This window comes from Barbus barbus (assembly GCF_936440315.1).
Source record: "Barbus barbus genome assembly, chromosome: 45".
Lineage (NCBI taxonomy): Eukaryota > Metazoa > Chordata > Actinopteri > Cypriniformes > Cyprinidae > Barbus > Barbus barbus.
Window position 1 is genome coordinate 8,196,532 of NC_136723.1, and position 18,846 is coordinate 8,215,377.

An 18,846-nucleotide genomic window follows, 5' to 3' on the forward strand; every position below is an offset into this window, starting at 1 on the left:
GAAACACATATATATTTTTGGTCACACTTTATTTTAAGGTCCAATTCTCGCTATTAACAAACCATTAACTACAACTTTTGCCTCAATTAACTCCTAATTTGCTGCTTATTAATTGTTAGTAAGGTAGCTGTTAAGTTTATATATTTGGTAGGATTATTAATAGTATACTATTAAATAGTAAAATTCAGCTTCGCTATAACAGGAATAAATTACATTTTTAAATAGATTCAAATAGAAAAGTTATTTTAAATTGTAATAATATTTCACAGTATTAGTAGTTTTTTATGTATTAATCATTCAGTCATAGCCTACATTTCACAATCCAATCAAATAAAATTTCACAATAAAATCAAGTTATATTAAATATACCTACATTACTTCCTGATGAATATTTGGTTGCACTCAAAATTATTTTGTAAAGCAAGATTTATCTGTACCTAGTAAATTAAATGAGTTACACATATGTCATGTTGGCAGGCCGCAGAAGTGTACCCACATTGATGGGGCCCTATTTTTGTTCAAATGAGCTGTAGTCATCTGAGCTCTATTTCTGTCCCGCTGCTGTTTCAGCCAGACATGTTTCCTGGTTTTTCTTTTTTTAATGTAAACAAGAGGAAGGGATCGCTCCCTCACCCTCTGTGGAATTCCCCTAATCGATGCAGTTCAATAACGGCAATATTTTATTTGTCCCACGCGAGCCACAGGCGACTTCTCTGTCGCAGACACACGTGTACATGTACACACACAGGTGTGTTTCCGTCTGAGCGGTCCACTAGGTAATCCTTCCTATTCTACACGCTGATCTTTCTCAGGTCAGTGATCCTCCAGTCTCCCAGTGTTTAAAGTCCAGTTTAGCATTTAAGGGTCTAAAAGGGCTCTTGTGGGACTGCTGCTCATTGATTATGTGTCAGCGCTGAAGTGCTGGAGTTTAAATCACCGCAGATGGCTGTGCAGGAGACGGAGAGAGGAGGAAAAAGCTCTCTATCAGGGATATTTTTGTGGATGTGTGTGTGTGTAGGCATGTAAACACACATTTTTCTACCATAGGGGGACTTTCCCTTGTCTTCAGTTGTTTTTATACCGAGCTAATGACATTTTCTAACCTCTTACCCTCATTTATAAATAATCATAAATGTAACCCTCTTGATTTAGCATTTGTTTTTTAAATGAACATTTTACCATTAAATGAAAATACAATTTACTCATCTGGAACCGTTTCAAACTCAAATGACTTCCTGCCGTAGAACAGGAAGCAAGCAATTTCAAAGAATGCGTTGTTTGCTCTTTTCCATGCCATCACAATGAATAGCGACTTGAGCTTTCAAGCTTCCAAAATGATGCGAAGGCACCAGTAATGTATGATAAAAGTGGTTCATGTGACTTGTGTGCTGGATTTAAAGTCATACTGTAGCTTTGGGTGAAAAACAGACTGCAATTTAAGACATTATTCAGTGATGATCTTCCCTCAAGTGGGCTGTTACCTCGAGAACTGCTCATTGAGTCTGATTTTCAGTGAAAAATGACTTAAATTTCGGTTTGTTTTCACGCAAAGTTGTCACGTGGCTCCAGAAGAATTGTAATATAGTCATATGAACTTCTTTTATCATTCTTTTATGGTGCTTTTGTGTCCTTTTGAAGCTTCAGTCCCCATTCATTGTAACTACCACAGGCTTCATTGCTCCTTTTGTATTCCATGGAAGAAAGAAAGCTGTATGGTTTTGGAACGACTTGAGGGCGAGTAAATGATGACAGATTTTTCATTTTGGGGCGAATTGTTCCTTAAAGATATAATTTAGTATGCTTATTAAGTGTTTTTTCTCTTGGCCAATTTCAGGGTTTACTATCCTTGGGGGACAGTTGGCCCCCACAGTGTAGCCAAAACTAAACCCCACACACCCCTAGGTCTCCACTGTCTGTCCTTTTCATGCTTCTCTCTGTTTCTCTCCTACAGAAGTCACTATTAAAGCACTTAAAGAGAAGTTGGAGCAGTATGAGCGTTCTCTGCTGGCCAAGAACACAGAGGAAGCTCCCGATCAGAACCAGGACCGATCAGGAAGAGAAGAGAGTGAAAGCAAAGGGGAAAACCTTCCTAACAACTATGCAGACAAGGAGAGGTTAGCTCAACCGTTGCACAAATCCAACACGGCATTGATCTTCATGATTGCGTTATGAATTCATAGACTGTGTTTTGAAAACTAGCAAGCTGCCTTCTAAGATAGCAATTTTGAGCTTTATAGGTATGTTTGAAATGACATCAGAAAAATCATAAACACAGAGTTAGAAAAGCCATTTTCCTTAAACTGCATTTTTCATGAATCATTGGTGCCTTTGCAACCAAATTCTGAATACCTAACTAAAATGAAAAAAACGAAACTCATTTAATTTCCCATTTTCATTTTGTTCTATTTGATGCCTACAATTAAAACCGAAATAATAACTATGATTAAATATAATAACTTAATAAATATATAAAACTAATAATCATGCCACAAAATTGTAACTAAAATTGAAATGAAAATATAAAAATAAAAACTAATTCAAAATTTGAATAACTATTATAATATTTTGTTGCGCTATGGGTGTCCTGAGTTCGAATCCCGACTCAAGGACCTTTCCCGATCCTGCCCCTTTCTCTCTCCCACATTGCTTCCTGTCAGCTCTAATCTGTCCTATCATAATATAGGAAAAAAATGCCAAAATATATCTTTAAAAAAATCTATTATAGTATCTTAATGATAGTAAAATAACACTGGTCTGAAAACAGGCAGTTTACTAGAAAGCTTTTCGCTTTAAAAAAATGTAAATTTAAATATCACTGCATCTAGTCATTTATTCATATTCACTGCATCTAGTGATTATTCATATATTCAGATCAATTTGCAGTACTGCAGTGTTAATGTGACGATCCTGTCTGTACATTAATTTATGTTGGGAGATTTGTTTTAATTGTCCTCTGTATGTCAATGCAGTCAGCCACAGCAAAGCCAGGACAGCAGGACAGAAGACTTGGACATGAAAACGCAATCCTTACAAACAGGTTTGCTAATACATTCACCGTCAAGTTGGGTGTTTTAACAATTACATACATGTAATTTGACATAGTTGAATTCCTTACGCCTGTTTTACTGACATGCCTTTCATTTGTTGCGCAGCACTTGAAGCAACTCAGGCAGAACTCCATGAACTGAAGACGAAATACGATGAAGAATCCACAGCAAAGTGAGTAACCCATTTTCATTCTGACGGGACGCAGCAGGAGACAGCGTGGATTAGCACCAAAACATTTGCTGTATTTTCTCGACTGTCTGCTAGGTGTGCTGTGTCTTTGTCTCACCTTTGCACACACATTTACCCACATTTGCGTGTCCTTACAGACACAGACAAACACACACACCCCTTTGATCCACACCAAAACAGCTCATAATCCTACTGCAGACAGGTTTGATTATGGGGGAAAACACAGTGTGGTGAAATCACACCTTCGTTCACGGACAGGTTGATATTCAATAGTCCTCACGTCCCGCCCATGATGTCTTTATGGCTTCACAAGACTGAATAATGGATGACACAATCCCTCATAACTCGCACGGATGCTCTGAGTGATTCTCTGAGAATCCTGTAATGATGGGATTCGTACTATCGACTGACATTTTGTGGGCAGCGAATCAGTATGTGCATCCGTGCTTATTGTTTGCGCATTGTGTCTGTTTGCCTTGATCTGGGTCGTGCATGTGTGTGTTTGTGTGCATCTGCATGTGTGCGTTCTTCTCTCCCTGTCATGTGGTCGGGGTTAGGTGGCAATTTCCTTGTCTTGCTGTCACTGAGGAATGCATCCTGTTGCAGAGCATGCTCGCTGCGGGCTGTTTCGGCGCAGTTCTCTGCTCTGGGAGTGGCATAATTACACTACCTGTGATCAAACCAAACCCTGCCATGCAGACCCCCAGCACTGTACCTTTGAAGTCAAAAAAGCCACTTTTTCTAGCACAGAAACCCTCCTTGGTGAGCTGCGGTCGAACTGGAAGGTCAATGCAAGGTTTATTTGAGGAAAAGACATGGTTCTGATTCTACGATCACTGCAGACGCGGATCTAAAGAGAGATAAGTCTCACTGTCATGCTTGCGCACAAACATTTGAATATGACTGTGTGCGTGCACACAAACGCAAACAAGAAAGACATACACACAAGAAAACGCATTGTGACATTCAGTAACATTGGCCTGTTTCCAATCCGCCCCATCTCTCCTGGGGACTTTTACAGAGAGTGTGGCAGGTAAAACATTTCCACTCCATTAGATTTCATACCTGCTTCTCATCCTGGTGCCTCAGCTTTCTTTTATTAGCATTAGCTTGATAACTTGTAAGATGTTAAGTGGCTTTTTATTGTACTTTAAAGGCATTTGGGAAGCCCTTCTCCTTGCTTTACTTGCATGAAGGAGAGTGTAAATTTAAAAATGTATTTATAAAAATACTTTGTATTTTTATGCGTATATATATATATAAATATGTGTGTGTGTGTGTTTAGGTACTTGCTTAAAGATACATATTGTGTGTGTGTGTGTGTGTAATTGCTCAATTATATACACACACACACACACACACACACATATATATTGTTATATAGTCATGGCCAAAAATATCGGCACCCTTGGTAAATATGATCAAATAAGCCTGATAAAAATACTGAATATATTTTTGGCCATGACTGTGTGTGTATGTATGTGTGTATGTACATGACACTTTTAAGCCATTTCACAACATATTTCTATTTAATTTAACGTATGTATTATTTTCATGACTATGCATTGTAAGAATCACTGAATAACATTTTTTGTTCAATTATTTAAAAAATAACTTTGCTACTTAAAATTACCCTTTTAAGCCATTTCAGAGCAAATACATAGATGTAAATTTAAAGCTAAATATTAAATGGCATCATTTCATCAATATTTTAAGCATTTTGCTACTAGTTGGTGGCAGTGTTTTATGGTCTATATGCTGTACATATTTAGATTTGTGCTTTACATATCTGATTTTACTTAAGCCTGGAAAGTCTATAATCCAAGGCTTCGTGGATGTCTTGTTGTTGTGATTGCTGATTTAATGAGGTTACGTGATTCCGTGCATGTGTCTTTGGTAGGGGATAAAGGAATCCCGCCCCCCATCTAAGAGCCCTTTCCTGGCCTCAGGGTTTTACATGCTCCGTTAGCTCAGTTCATCCACAGTGACAGTAGGTGGATCTCAACGGGAAGGGTGCTGAGACGTTCGTGTGCGAGTTTTGTGTAGTTAAATAAACATAAGAATGTGTCATGCTTCGCAGTGCTCCAGTAATAAGCGAATGAGAAACAAAGTCCCTCGGCGGGCAGTTGTTCTGCCTTTGATGCAGGTGGTTAGCTCTGGGTGTTCAGCAGGTATGGACACAAAATCCATAACGTTGATCGATCATCACCCATATGAACCGTGGAGATGTTTGGGCTTGTGCTTGTCGAAAGACTGCATGTGTTAAACTCAACGTGGAATCAAATAAAATGGAATAACAATTCGGTGCACGCTATTGTTGAAAAAAAAAAAGTGTGATTTTATAGCTTTTCCATCTAAACCTTACAACTTTTTTAGTCTCTAAAGTGACTTTTTTATCTGCTGATGTAATCTAGGCCATGTGGGTGGAGAAAGCTAATAATAGCCATTGAAATCTCAACATGTCATGTTTTTTGATGGATATGAGAGTTATTGCTTGTTGTTTTTTTTATCCAGTTTTCACCATTTTAACATTCAGTTTGTCTTTAACTAGTCAGTCCAGTAACATCATTCCTATTTTTGTCTCTCATATCCCTTCCTGTCGTCTCACCCTCCCCTTCCTCTTTCTCTTTTTTAGTTCAGTCTGAAGGAAGGATGGTATCAGCTGCAAAGAGAGTGTGTATTTGGTGTGTGTGTGTGTGTGTGTGTCTTGGGTTCAGGGTGAAAAGAGGAGCAGGGTTCAGTCAAGCGTAATAATGGAATGCTTCAATTCGCTTCGCTGTTTGTATGCGACCTCTCTCTCCCTTTCTCTCTCTCTCTCTTTTCCTCTCCCCCACATCCCTCCCCCACTATCCCTCCCCTCCCAGACGTGTTCACAGTGGAATGTCCGCCTTTCTCACAGGCCCGCGAGGTGTCTGTCGTCCCAGCCATCTATCTTGTGCTCTCTCTCTCTCTTAGGGCTCTGTGTTGTGCTGAAATTTTAATCCGCTTCTTTTTCTTTTCCAGCCCAGACTCTGCTCTCATCCCTCCTCAGGACCTCCTCATTAACGTCCTGCCAGCTACAGTAACTACAGCTGGCACAGACACGGGCATCGGCCCATGCATGCCCGCACAAACACGCCAGCGCTGATACACAACCATTACAGTCTTTTTAAACGCTGAGATGTATTTTATGCATAATAACTTCAGATTTGGAGTTCATATTTAACCTGGATGTCCATATTTAACTTATGGCATTTATATTTAACTCAACTCATTTGTTTTTAACTTAATGTTTTCATATGTTCAAATTACTGCCTTTAAAATGTGTTGTCATCATTTTTCTTTTTTTACTTCATCTATTTAAAATGAACTCTGTGTTTTTAACTCGCGTTCCTATTTTGTTCAACTTATTAATATTTAACAGATTGTTTTTATTTTTAACTTTAATGTTTTCATATTAAACTGTAACTTAAATTTTTTGGCATTTTCAGAATGAACTTAGTGTTGTCTTATTTAACTCATTTCAATTTAACTATTAACTCATCCTATTTATATTTAACAAATCTTGTATTACATTTCATTTAATTCATATTTAACTATTTTCTCAGTATTTAAATCAGCTTATTGGTATTTAATTTAACATTTCCATTTTTAAATTTACACAATTAAATACATTTAAAATTTTACATTTTAAAGCTTTCCGGTTTAACTCGATGTATTTAACCTGTTGTTTTCCTATTTAACTCAACATTTGTAATTAATAAATTGTTTTTGTATTTTAGTCAGCTTATTTGTATTTAATTTAAAATTTCCCATTTTGAAATTTATTTAACATTTTCATATTTAATTTAAGAACTCAGCATTTTCAATGTAGTCGTGCTTAATGATCATATTTGAATGTTTATGTATTTAATTACAATTATTTATATATAAATTAGCTTTCCAGTTTAACTTTGTTTTCATAGTTTTTGTAATTCAGTCAGTTTATTTGTATTTAATTTATCGTTTCCATTTTTACATTCCATTTTCAAATTTCATTTAACAAGTCAACATTTTTGTATCATTTTAATTTAATGTATTTGTCCTTAATGTTTTTGTATGTGGCACTAGATATTCAGCTTTGCCTCAACGTTAAAATATTTAACATTCACTTAGATTTTCATATTTAGAAATTTGTCATATACATACTTAACATTCTAACACTTAACGCTATGTTTTTTTTGTAGTGAACAAAGCAGAAAAATACATCGAGTTTATTACCCCGGGCAGTTTTAGCAATCCCAGGGCTTAGGGTTGAGTTTGTCATGCTGTGTGGCCTGTTGTGCTTGTTCCCAGCGTGGTTAAACTCTTTCTGGTTTCTCCCTGACTGAATTGGAAAGAAACAACATGCAATTAAAGTTGTTTCTCCTGCGCTGAAAGTGGCAGGTTGGGTTTTGCAGTGTGTCCTTTACGAGACAAATGGGCAGTGGATGGGGATCTTACAGAAATAGCAGCCGTCTGTGAGGCCTGTGGAATTGTGTGCGGATGTTGGATTGCCAGCGTGCGTCTAGGTGGGGATGTGTGCATGTGTTATAAAGAGAGAGAAATGGAGAGAGACAGAGTGAATTTCTGTTTGTGGTTTATGTGGGCTCGGCGTGTGTGTGTGTGTGATGTAAACCGTGGAGAAGTGCACTGGGCCAGTGAGCTGGTGCAGTCAGGGTTCTGGCATGCGAGAGCTGTGCACACGAATTTCATCGACTCCCGGTGACATGACAGTCCCTACGGGCTCGCGGCGATTGCGTGTTCGCTGTGAACATACCCTCAGATCCTTAAGTCTGTGCGTCCTGTGATGTTACATGCACTGACTCGGATAAACAGCGCAGTTTGATTCTCCTCAAATGCAGGCAGAAGAGCAACGTCAGGCCTGTTCACACCTCTCAGCCTTTTTTCGTCTCCGCATCCAGCGTGTTTTGCTTGACAGGATCTCTGCTGCGTTGTTGGTTGTGTGACATTTCGGAGGGTGGATTTTTGCTCTGTCTGATCCATTTGTCTGTACTCCCATCAGTCTGGCAGGTTTTGAATTACTGCGGGGAACACAAAGGACCTCATCCTACCCACCTGATTTATCTGCACAGATCTACGCTCGCCGGCTGAGTGCAAAGAAAACATTTCATCTGTGTCAAGCAAGACATTTTGCCGTCCCAGAAGCTCTTACATTGTTCGCTTATATTTCCACAATATTGTGCAGATGTATTATGCGGGTATATAGCTTTTTCCAAATAGAGCTTGATACACTATAGGACACTAAACAAAAATGAATAGCTAAGCTAACATCTCTATTGCTTATACCAATGGTTATAGGATTCTAAACCATAAACCTTCAGTGTTTAACTTTGTTGTGAAATTTGACCTGTACTGTATTATTTGTGGTATAAACAAAAATGATACCTCACATTGTGTGGTTTGTAGAGGAACGATATATCGTTATTTTTAGGGATGCACGATATTGGATTTTTGCAGATATCCGATATGCCGATATTTTTCAACACATTTTGGCCGATACTGATATATTTCCTTTTGTTTGGAAACAACACTAAGTCTCTCCTGTGCAGAAATTATAACCAAAATATTTAACATTTTGGTCCGTTTTTAACAAGAACTTATTTGTTATAACTATATATAACTATAAATAAACTATATATCAATCGCTGCATTTTTTCCCCCAGAAAGATGCAGTGTTAACCCTAACATTTAATTTTAAGATTTAACATTTGTAAATGGTCTAAAGCAAAAGAGTTGTAAAAATTATTTTAATTTAATTCGAAGTAGGCCAACAGCTCCCCCTAAAGATTAAATCTCCTTATTGAACGGGCATTAGGACTTGGCTTGACTGTTTACTCTATCACACACCGAACGCGTCATTCTGTACATGCTTTCCCAGATTAAGTGCAACGATCTAAATCAGTGAATCTAATCATCAGTCAGACAAAACTTTGCTTCAAGAATGAGCCACACTGCTGATGTGATCTAATCACTAGCACACCCTGTGCACATGTGAGTTAATGTATTCCTCTTATCGGCAAGACATATCGGCATAACTTTAAATATCGGGCTGATGCCGATATTTACATTTAAAGCCATTATCGGCTGATAATGGCTTTAAATAATCCGATAATATCGTGCATCCCTAGTTATTTTTCCTAATATTCATCTGGCTGTCAATAAAACCGGTGCAAAAAAAAAATCACACAATCAGGAGTCATCGGTCCGATGCCGATATTTACAGTGAATATCCAACGCTCTCTCCACCCTCAATACCACGACTGAGGTGAGACCCTTGAGCAAGGCACTGAACCCCCAACTGCTCCCCGGGCGCCGCAGCATTGGCTGCCCACTGCTCCGGGTGTGTGTGTGTGTTCACTGCTGTGTGTGTGCACTTGGATGGGTTAAATGCAGAGCACAAATTCCAAGTATGGGACGCCATACTTGGCCACACATCACTTCCCCTTCATTATAGAGGTTTGAGATATTTTGACTCTGGGCTTGTAAGAAACCGTTTGGAAATCCCTAGCAACACCTTAGCGACCACAAATACCTCCATGTTTCCTTCAGAAATTAAAGGAAAAAATATTATTGGCAAGGTTGAGTATCTCATTATAATGAAATCACAGGGAAATCAACACCTTTAGTATTTAATTTACTCCTGAACAAAACTCTTGAAAACTCCTTAGGAGATGATTATACACCTGTGTGATTGCCGTCGAGAAAAATTTGGGTCGATGATGTTTGTTGTTTTGAGAGTTGGTGAGGAATGACACTTAAGAATGAGCTTTTTTATCTCCTGGAGGTCAGACACTCAACAAGAGGAGAAAAAATCAAACCCCGAGGGTTTTCTTACCACCCTAGCCTTCAAAAGGTTAAGAGAGGATGGGAGGACAAAAAAACCCACCAGGATAAAGCCTACACTGGCTCCATAAGATAGGGGCCAAATGGAGAAAGAGAGCAAAATGGAAATCTAATGGGCTAAATCTGTGAAATGTCGTACCAGCCCAGGGGGATTTGAGCTGCAGCAGAAACAAAGACACTGGGGAGAGAGTGAGTTTGAGCAAGACGGGAGAGAGAGAATCGCCTGAAAGAGTTGAATTACAGCCAGAGGATGCATGTAACCTGGACCTCTCTCTCGCTAGCTTCGCCCGAGCGCCGAGTTAACCTCCCCTTTCTGACAGCCGTGCTGGATGGAAAAGGTCAAAATCAAAGCAGCTGGTTCTCATAATTTATCAGGCCAGAGACGACCAAATACAATAATCAAATGCAGTAAGTGTTTGATACGCTCTATTCATCAGCGGTAGCTCACAGAATAACAAAAGAAGTTGTGTTTATGTGTTCCTGGATTACGTTCACACTGTTATTTCTTTGGACTTTCCCACATTGTAGTGTGTTCGTTTGTAGATGATGAAATAATCCGAATAAACGATCTCGCAGATAACCTCTGGCCTCCCGGTTCGAGGTGATGAAGAACATGCTGAATTTGAAGGCTGAGCTCCAATGGGAGTTACACATGTCTCACGCAGTTCTCGTCCTTATCTTTTCATCTTTAAAGGGGACACATCATGGAAAACAGATTTATTTTTGGCCTTTTGAAATTAAATTTCAATATAGAACGTTGATGCACTCTAACACGCAAAGCTCTCACTTGAAACATCTAAAAAAAGTCACAAAAATTGCAGACAACAGTTCACGAGAGGTCAGCCAATCACTGCAGAGCTCATTTGCATAAAGATTCTTGAAGATACAGTAGCAAAAATAGTCTGTTTTTATATATATATATATATATATATATATATATATATATATATATATGGGTCAAAGAGAAGGTGTAACACTAAATTATGATTGTTTTGAGTGCAAGAAACCTTGACTAACATAAGTGAATTCAAGGAAAGAAATAAAATACTATGGAAGTGTCGAATATGGCCCCTTTAAGGTCGTTGTTTAATGTGTTTTTACAGTGGGGCCCATAAAGGAGGGAGTGAACATGAGCTGACGAGAGCAGAATTGAGAGGAGATTAGGTTATGCTGGTTCACAATTGTGTGTGTGTGTGTGTGTGTGCGTGTGAGAGAGAAAGAATGAGTGCCTCTTTATACTGTATTTAAGAGGGATTGTATTTTTGTATTCTGTGCCATGACGAGATCATGACACTGTTAATGCATAAAATAAACCTCTGATCTGCAGTCTTTAGGTTTAAAGGAGTATTATATTCCATAATTCCCAAATCTGTGCTGATCTTACGTTATTTAATGATTTATATTTAACTCTTTAGTTTTGGTAAAGCTCAGAAGGAAAAAGCTAGCTATATATATATATATATATATATATATATATATATATATATATATATATATTAAATAATAAATATTTACATCATTGAACGTTTTCATTTTTAAAGTTGAAGTGAAATTGCAATTAGCTATATTTAGTTTCCTTAAATGTGCTGGTTCTTATTATGAGCAATTAATCTGTGTGCACAATTCCAAATTTTAAAAATTGCGAACTATTTTAATAGCTGTTTAGACATTGTTTTTAGTGCTGTTCTAGTGTGTAATGACCATTTTTCACAATCCAATTAATTCCCACTGGGTAAAAAAAGGCCCGTCCTACTTTTTTCCTTGTTGAATATCCTGTTTCACTTTAAAATGTCACATTAAAAAAGTAAAATAGTTTGCAAATGGGGTTTCACATTGATGTTAGAGAGCCATCATGTAATTGGAGTGAATAATTATGTTTCAATAGTAATTTGAAGCATAGTATTTTCACAGAGCTCTTCACTTTTTTTTTTTTAGCTACAATGAAACTCCAACGCAGCATCATCCATGAGATGCCGGAGTCACGCGCTTAAAAGTGCGCACAAAGCCGAGTTAAGCTCATCTGAATCATTAAACCAAATCGCCTCTAATTAAGCTTGGCTGTTGAATTAATTTGAGCTGTGCTTGACTCCTCTCAGTTTGCAGTCACATGGTCAGAAATGTCAATGGGAGAACCGTTCGAGAGGAGAATACAGTGGGTGACCGAAATAATGCAAGTGCTTTTATCAGATTAAGGGCTCAGTATGTGGGCTAACAAGTTTCACTCGCTTAAAGATTGTGTTGGTTCAATTATTGTAGTGTCAGATCAGGCCACAAGCATTAGCTTTGCTGCTTCAAGTGTGAACACAATGAGTTTGTTAAAGGCAGTGGTACTGTAACAGTTACTGAGTAGTAATCTAGCAGTACACATGCTGTAACACATTATGTGTGAATGTTCTGAGTTTGGTAAAGACTGTGTTACAAAATCAAGCAAAAAAAAAAACAGATTAGTTGAATTTGTAGCCTAGCGGTTAGAATACAGGCTACAACAACATCATCATGTGTGAGCTATTTGAGTTTGTGGAGATTGTGGTTCAGAATCAAACAAAAATGGCTACAGTACAAAGTACTAGCCTAGCAGTTAGCACACATGCTACACATTGTTGTGGGAATGCTTTGAATTTGGTTAAGATTGTGGTTTAAAAAAATGCATTGAGTAGTACAGAAACATTTGTTAGCACACCAGAAACAACACATTGTCATATGAGAACACATTGAGTTTGGTTAAGATGTGCCAAAATCAAAACAAAAACAGTGGTGTAGCCTAGTATACTTAGCCACATGCTAAGTATGTAGAGGCAAAACATCTAATAAAAGAAAATTAAACATTTTAAACTACTTCATATGCAAAAGGTTATTAATCAGAATTGCAGCAAATGGTTGTCAGTTGAAAAAGATACTTTTTGATATAATTATGACAGTAACACTTAAGTATAAGAACCAATTCTCACTATTTACCAGTTGCTTATTAGCATGCCTATTATTAACATGTTGGCTTTTTATTAGTACTTATAAAGCGCACATTCTGCATGACCAAATTCTACATTCCTAATCCTACACAATAACTTAAAGGGATAGTTCACCCAAAAATGAAAATTTGATGTTTATTTGCTTACCCCCAGGGCATCCAAGATGTTGGTGACTTAGTTTTTTTCAGTAGAACACAAACAAAGAATTTTATCTCAAACCGTTGCAGTCTGTCAGTCATATAATGGCAGTCAATGGGACCCACGGCCTTGAGAGGAAAACACAAACAAAGATCGACAGATCGCTTCCATGCATGCATCTACTATGCCAGAGCATGTTGACGTTGACATTTTTGGGTGAACTATCCCTTTAACAACTACCTTTTCTTCATTCTCATAATAATAAAAGTTAATTTAACCCAAAGAGTTAGCATGAGTGGGTCAATTTTTGTCATTTCTCCTGACAGGATGTTTGAAAGCTGTATTTGAGTGAGCAAACTCCACTCATTTGAGTTATGTTTAATGGGGACATACAGTACTGTTAACCTTTATTGAAAGCAGTTGTGTTTACACACCTAAGCCATGCCATTTGCTGGGCTGAGCTGTGTGCTAGCAGAATTGAGAATATTATATCAGATTAGTGTGCATTAAAAGGAGTCTGAGGCCTATATTAGTGTAATCCCTCTGTTTTAACCTGGGCCTGTCCATGTGGCTGAGCCGTGAACCCACTGCTGGGCTACACAGCTGACAGTCCATCGGATTACTGTGAAATCGAGAGGGCTTAATGGCCCTGCGTGTGCGCGGTAGTGTGTATGTGTGTGCATACGGGTGAGTGTGCAAGTGTTCACATGCATGACGGGGCTATGGCAGTCCAGCTGAAATGGCTGATCTCTACACAACAACACACACATACCCAGATGCTTTCATGATGAATGCTCTCAGAATGCATCTAGCTGCTCGTAATTGCATATGCACACATGCAAGCGGCCCAGAAGTGAGGCAAGATGCTGATTACCCGTTTTATGTTGATGTGAGGTCTTCTGTTCCACCTGGCCTGTTCCTTACGTGACCCATTTTATTGCATTGCGTTATGTTGCATCATTGTGTTTTACTGAAACAAACCTGCGCTACCGTTTCCCTCCTGCCAGCGTAAATAATGTGCACCTTCATTTTTCAGGGCCAATGAGATTGAAGCGGTGATGACAGATTTGGAAAGAGCCAATCAGGTAAAGGCCATATTCCTCATGGAAAAGTGACTCGTATTTCTATCGTATGCAAATCTAAGACACAATAACAGCTTGTTTAGGTCTTTTATTATTATCTCTGGTCTAATGGACTCTACAGAAGTTGCAGTGCTAGATTGAAAATTTCTTTTATTAGCGCACAACTTTATTGGAGTGACAAATATCCAAGTTGCAGATATCCTAATTCTCTCATCTGCTTTCCTTTTGGAAGAAATCCATCATTCCCTTGCACTTTTTCGAGCTCTGAGCCCCAACGGCTAAATCTAAATGGATATCAGATCTTTATGTGATGCAATATAAAGAATATCTTGCCTTTTTATGGGTTTTATGCATTTCTGGGATTTAAAAAAAATTAAAAATGATCAGTCCATCATTTACTGACCTTACGTGTCTCGGAAAGCTGATCTGTAGCAATATTTTATTTTATATTATAATTTTAACTTGAATTATTTCTTGCTAACATACTCAAAACTCTTTCTGAAATTTTTTTTCTGAATGCGTCTGTTTGTAAACACTGTAAAATCAGTTTGCTTGTCTAAAAATGATAAAATAAAAGTTTTTGAAAATGTAGGGCAAGCAATAAACAAACACTATAAAGTATAAAGTTTATAATCATTGTTTTCATTAGCATTATTATTCCAATCAACAGAAAAAAGAACATTTGCTAAGACTTGTTATGTAGACGTTTAGAATACATTAGCATAATTACGCTTGTCATTACCATAAATGCATAAAGATGGTGGTGTTGGATTCAGTGCATCTAAAGGTTGAACGCTTTAAGCAGCTTTTACAATACATTTAACTTTTGAAGTCTCATCGTGAATCTAGCCATTTGTCTTTAGGTCAGGCATCCATTCTAGGGCAACAAATGAATTAACACCACACTCTTTATTTCAAATGAACTCTGCGTGATTTGCATATTCTTTGAATCAACCAACCGTACATACCTTGACACACTTTAGCTTGAATACTAGAGCACTCAGCCAAGTGCGTTCAGTTAATATTTTTCAGCCCAGCCATAAAAAATAGGCCTGTGATCTCTTAGCTCCCAGTCTTCACATTGTTTGTTGATAAAATGGTTATGCATCTTCAACTTTGGCAATTTTTAACCCATTTGTTCTGTTTGTGGCCCACAGAGGGCTGAGACGGCAGAGAGGGAGGCCGTGAGCCTGAGGGAGCAGCTCACTTCAGATGGCAAAACCCTGCAACCATCCAATCAGATCCAGAAAGCACCGGAAGTGGTAAGAGTGAAACTCTACATGGCTGTACTGTAAAGAGGAGACAGAAAGATGGAGGATATAGGAGGGATGCATCCACAATGATGTTGTAAATACTTGTAATATATAATTAAGCAATATATGAATATTATTATTAATAATATAAAGATTGATTAATCAATTAGAGCTGTCAAAAAATGCTTCATCAGAATTAATGTCAGATTTGTAAATTGTTTTAAAAACATTTTTAATGCATACATTAGAAGCACGAATGTCTGATTTTTAAATAATGTTACACATTTTTTTAATATAATGCCTAATATTAATGCATTATGCATTCGCAGTGTTGTTGCAAATAGTGTAACCAGTATATATTTGCAGTGTAAGTTATTATATTAAAGTGAAATATTTTAGTAGAGGTAATTACATTTTAATATTAATTTATTTACAGTGAATAAATAATTAATTGATCAATAAATTCTGAAAAAATAATTAAATGTTAACAGCATTTAATAAATGAACAATTAAACTATGTAATACTCTATATAAACTATATGATATATATAGACGATTAAAAAGTGCATTAACAGGGTTTATGAATATAATGCAATTAAAATAATTTCATTATGCTTTGCACAGTATGTACACTCTTAACAGGGCAGGTTCATTTAAATACACATTTTATACAATATCACACTGCTTAACAACACAGAAAGTTTGTCTTGGCTAACAGGAAGTGTTACCATTTACATTGTCTTTACAGCATTGTAAAATTTGTGTGTGCAGGACAAGTCTCTGGAGGTGCTATCTTGCAGCAGTCTGGAGGCAGAGCTGGGTGCGAAGGAGAGGGAGGTAGAGCGTTTGGCCGAGGACGTTCAGAGACTTCAGGCCAGTCTGGCCCAGCTCAGCGAGACCTCCACCAATCAGATCAGCCAGCTCGAGCAGCAGCTGAGCTCCAAAGAGGCCCTATTAAAGGTCAGTCAGACCAACGTGTTAATGAAAGACATAGGTTATATATTAAGTAGTAGAGCATAACTTAAGCTTTGATCATGTTTTTAGATGGTTAGTTGTATGCAATTAGTTAGTCCTGCATTGCATTGTACTCCATTACTGTGATAAAAATTGCTGTGCCATACAGCCTTCTTCATTTAAGCATTGATGTAGAAGCGCCGCTCTTTAGTTGGCTAAACAGCTGTAGCAAGTATAAGTGAAAGAGCCTGGTGGGTCATTATGGAGCAGCGGCCCATCTGAAGTCACATTAGCACTGGACTCCAGACACGAGCTGTTTCAACTCGACATTTCATGTTGGATGAAGCGAGTGATCCTGCTCGTGGCAGCAGTCAGATCTCTGCTCTGCGGCTGCAGGACAGGCCTGTAAATGTTGCAGCGGCTCACATGAGCCATGTGACCCATGTAGTGAATGTTTAGAGTTTGAATGACAGCTGGTTGGATGGCAGGAGACTGAGCTGAGACGAAGCCATCGCTGAGCCTCACACGGAGAGACTGCTCTGATCTGGCCTGCCTGTAGCAGATTCAGCTTCTACTCCAGAATCTGAGCGTGTGCAGGGTCGGGAGATTCATGAGCACATATAGAATAGTGGTTGAGCGAAATGGGTTTTTTAATGGGTGTTATCTAGAAAATAGAACGACTGATAAAAAACCAAAGTAAATAATTCCCCTAAGTAAAAAAAATCAATATTCTAAAATGTATTTGAAATACATTTATTTCATGCTAAGTACAATACAAATACATTGACATATGTATGTACTTAATAAAAATACCCTGCAATTGTACTTTTGGTATGCTAAACTGGTATACTTAGTCTGCTGAATTGGAACAACTAATTTTGTACTTAATGCACTTTAATTATGTGTAAGTAGTGCTGAAGTCCAACTAAACGTATACTGAAGTATATTTGATTGTGTTAAAGTGGAACTATACTTCAGCTACACTTTGCATTTAAAGACCGATATAATTCAAAGGTCATACAGTCCTCATCAATAGTGACATTAAAACTCATTTTAGGCTTAATATTAAGAAATGTGCTTTGTGCACAAGTAGTACTCCTAATAGTTTAATTAAAATTTTTATATCAGTAAGTCTCGAACGATATGTCAGTAAATATGTTAATAAATTTGAACTATACTTAGTATGAAATAATGTATTTTAAATATATAACTTTTTTACTAGGAACAATTTAATGATAGCAAATAAACTACTGTATAAAAGTGCACATAATGGTTAATTTTGTACAAATAATTTCACAATATTTACTCAATGTTTGAAATACAGTATATGAGATGTATTTGAAAAAAGTTTCTTATGCTCACCGAGGCTTCACTTAAAAAAAACAATTAAAACAGCAATATTGTATATTATGAAATATTGTTATAATTTACAAACTGTAACTTTTTTTATTTTAATATATTTGTAATATGTATTTACAAACCGTTTTTTTAAATAATTATTTAAAAAATTATAATTATTAAAAAATATTTTAAAATGTATTCTTGTGATGAATAAAAACATATTCAAAAAATGTATTTGAAGTAGAAATCTTTTGTAACATTGTAAATATAAATACTGTCACTTTTGATCAGTTTAATGCATCCTTGCGAAATAAAAAATATATTATTTTCCTAAAAAAAAAAAACTTACTGACCCCAAACTTTTGAACAGTAGTGTATATTACCAAATCTATTATTTAAATTGAATGTAATTTTAATTAGTTTTGATTTAATAAAATCGAAAAAGATATTTTTCAAAATGAAAGAAATGTATCATTATTTGTATCATTAATTTTGAGCGCCTTAAAGGTATAGGGCACCAGAAAAAAACAAATAAATACCGGTAAATCTGCCATTACTCACTCTTGTGTCACTCCAAAATAGGATGCTGTTTTTATGCTATGGAAAATATTTGAACCCTCTGTGTAGCTCTGCACAAATCTACATTGGAATAAGTGTCTCTAAAGTGAATAATGTGAGATGTTCAGTATAATATAGTTCATCAGTGATTCACAGTACAAATTTGCTTATAAATACATATATCTGTCTTTTCCCCTCCCCAGCAACTTGAAGAAAAGCTTCAAGAGCAGTCAGACTACGAGGTGATCAAACGAGAACTCTGGTAAGTTCTGAAGCACTAATTCTGTCAGTGCAAATAATCCTGACGCTTCAGCCTTTTCCCTCACATTTATGTGAATATTTTAGCATTATTAATATTATTTTAACGCTGATGGGAACGTTGCTTCAACCTTAGCGTGACATTCAAGTGTGTAATACCACAAATTGGCTTAAAGGTGGGTCTAAATAAGCAAA

The 18,846-nt window shown here is 37.0% G+C and overlaps 1 protein-coding gene across 6 annotated transcripts in view; it reads left to right on the forward strand.

Annotated features, from left to right (window-relative positions):
- LOC306864028 (homeobox protein cut-like 1) overlaps window positions 1–18,846 on the forward strand; it is a 125,563-nt gene that overhangs the window by 73,336 nt on the left and 33,381 nt on the right. For 4 of the 6 annotated variants that reach the window (XM_079407697.1, XM_079407700.1, XM_079407699.1 and 1 more), the window contains exons 6-12: window positions 1,952–2,114; window positions 2,970–3,061; window positions 3,153–3,219; window positions 14,242–14,290; window positions 15,445–15,549; window positions 16,312–16,500; window positions 18,597–18,655. In XM_079407697.1, coding sequence (XP_079263823.1) covers window positions 1,952–2,114; window positions 2,970–3,061; window positions 3,153–3,219; window positions 14,242–14,290; window positions 15,445–15,549; window positions 16,312–16,500; window positions 18,597–18,655 — 724 coding nt within the window. The remainder of the gene's footprint in view (window positions 1–1,951; window positions 2,115–2,969; window positions 3,062–3,152; window positions 3,220–14,241; window positions 14,291–15,444; window positions 15,550–16,311; window positions 16,501–18,596; window positions 18,656–18,846) is intronic. The other 2 variants (XM_079407698.1, XM_079407702.1) reach the window with 1 other exon arrangement.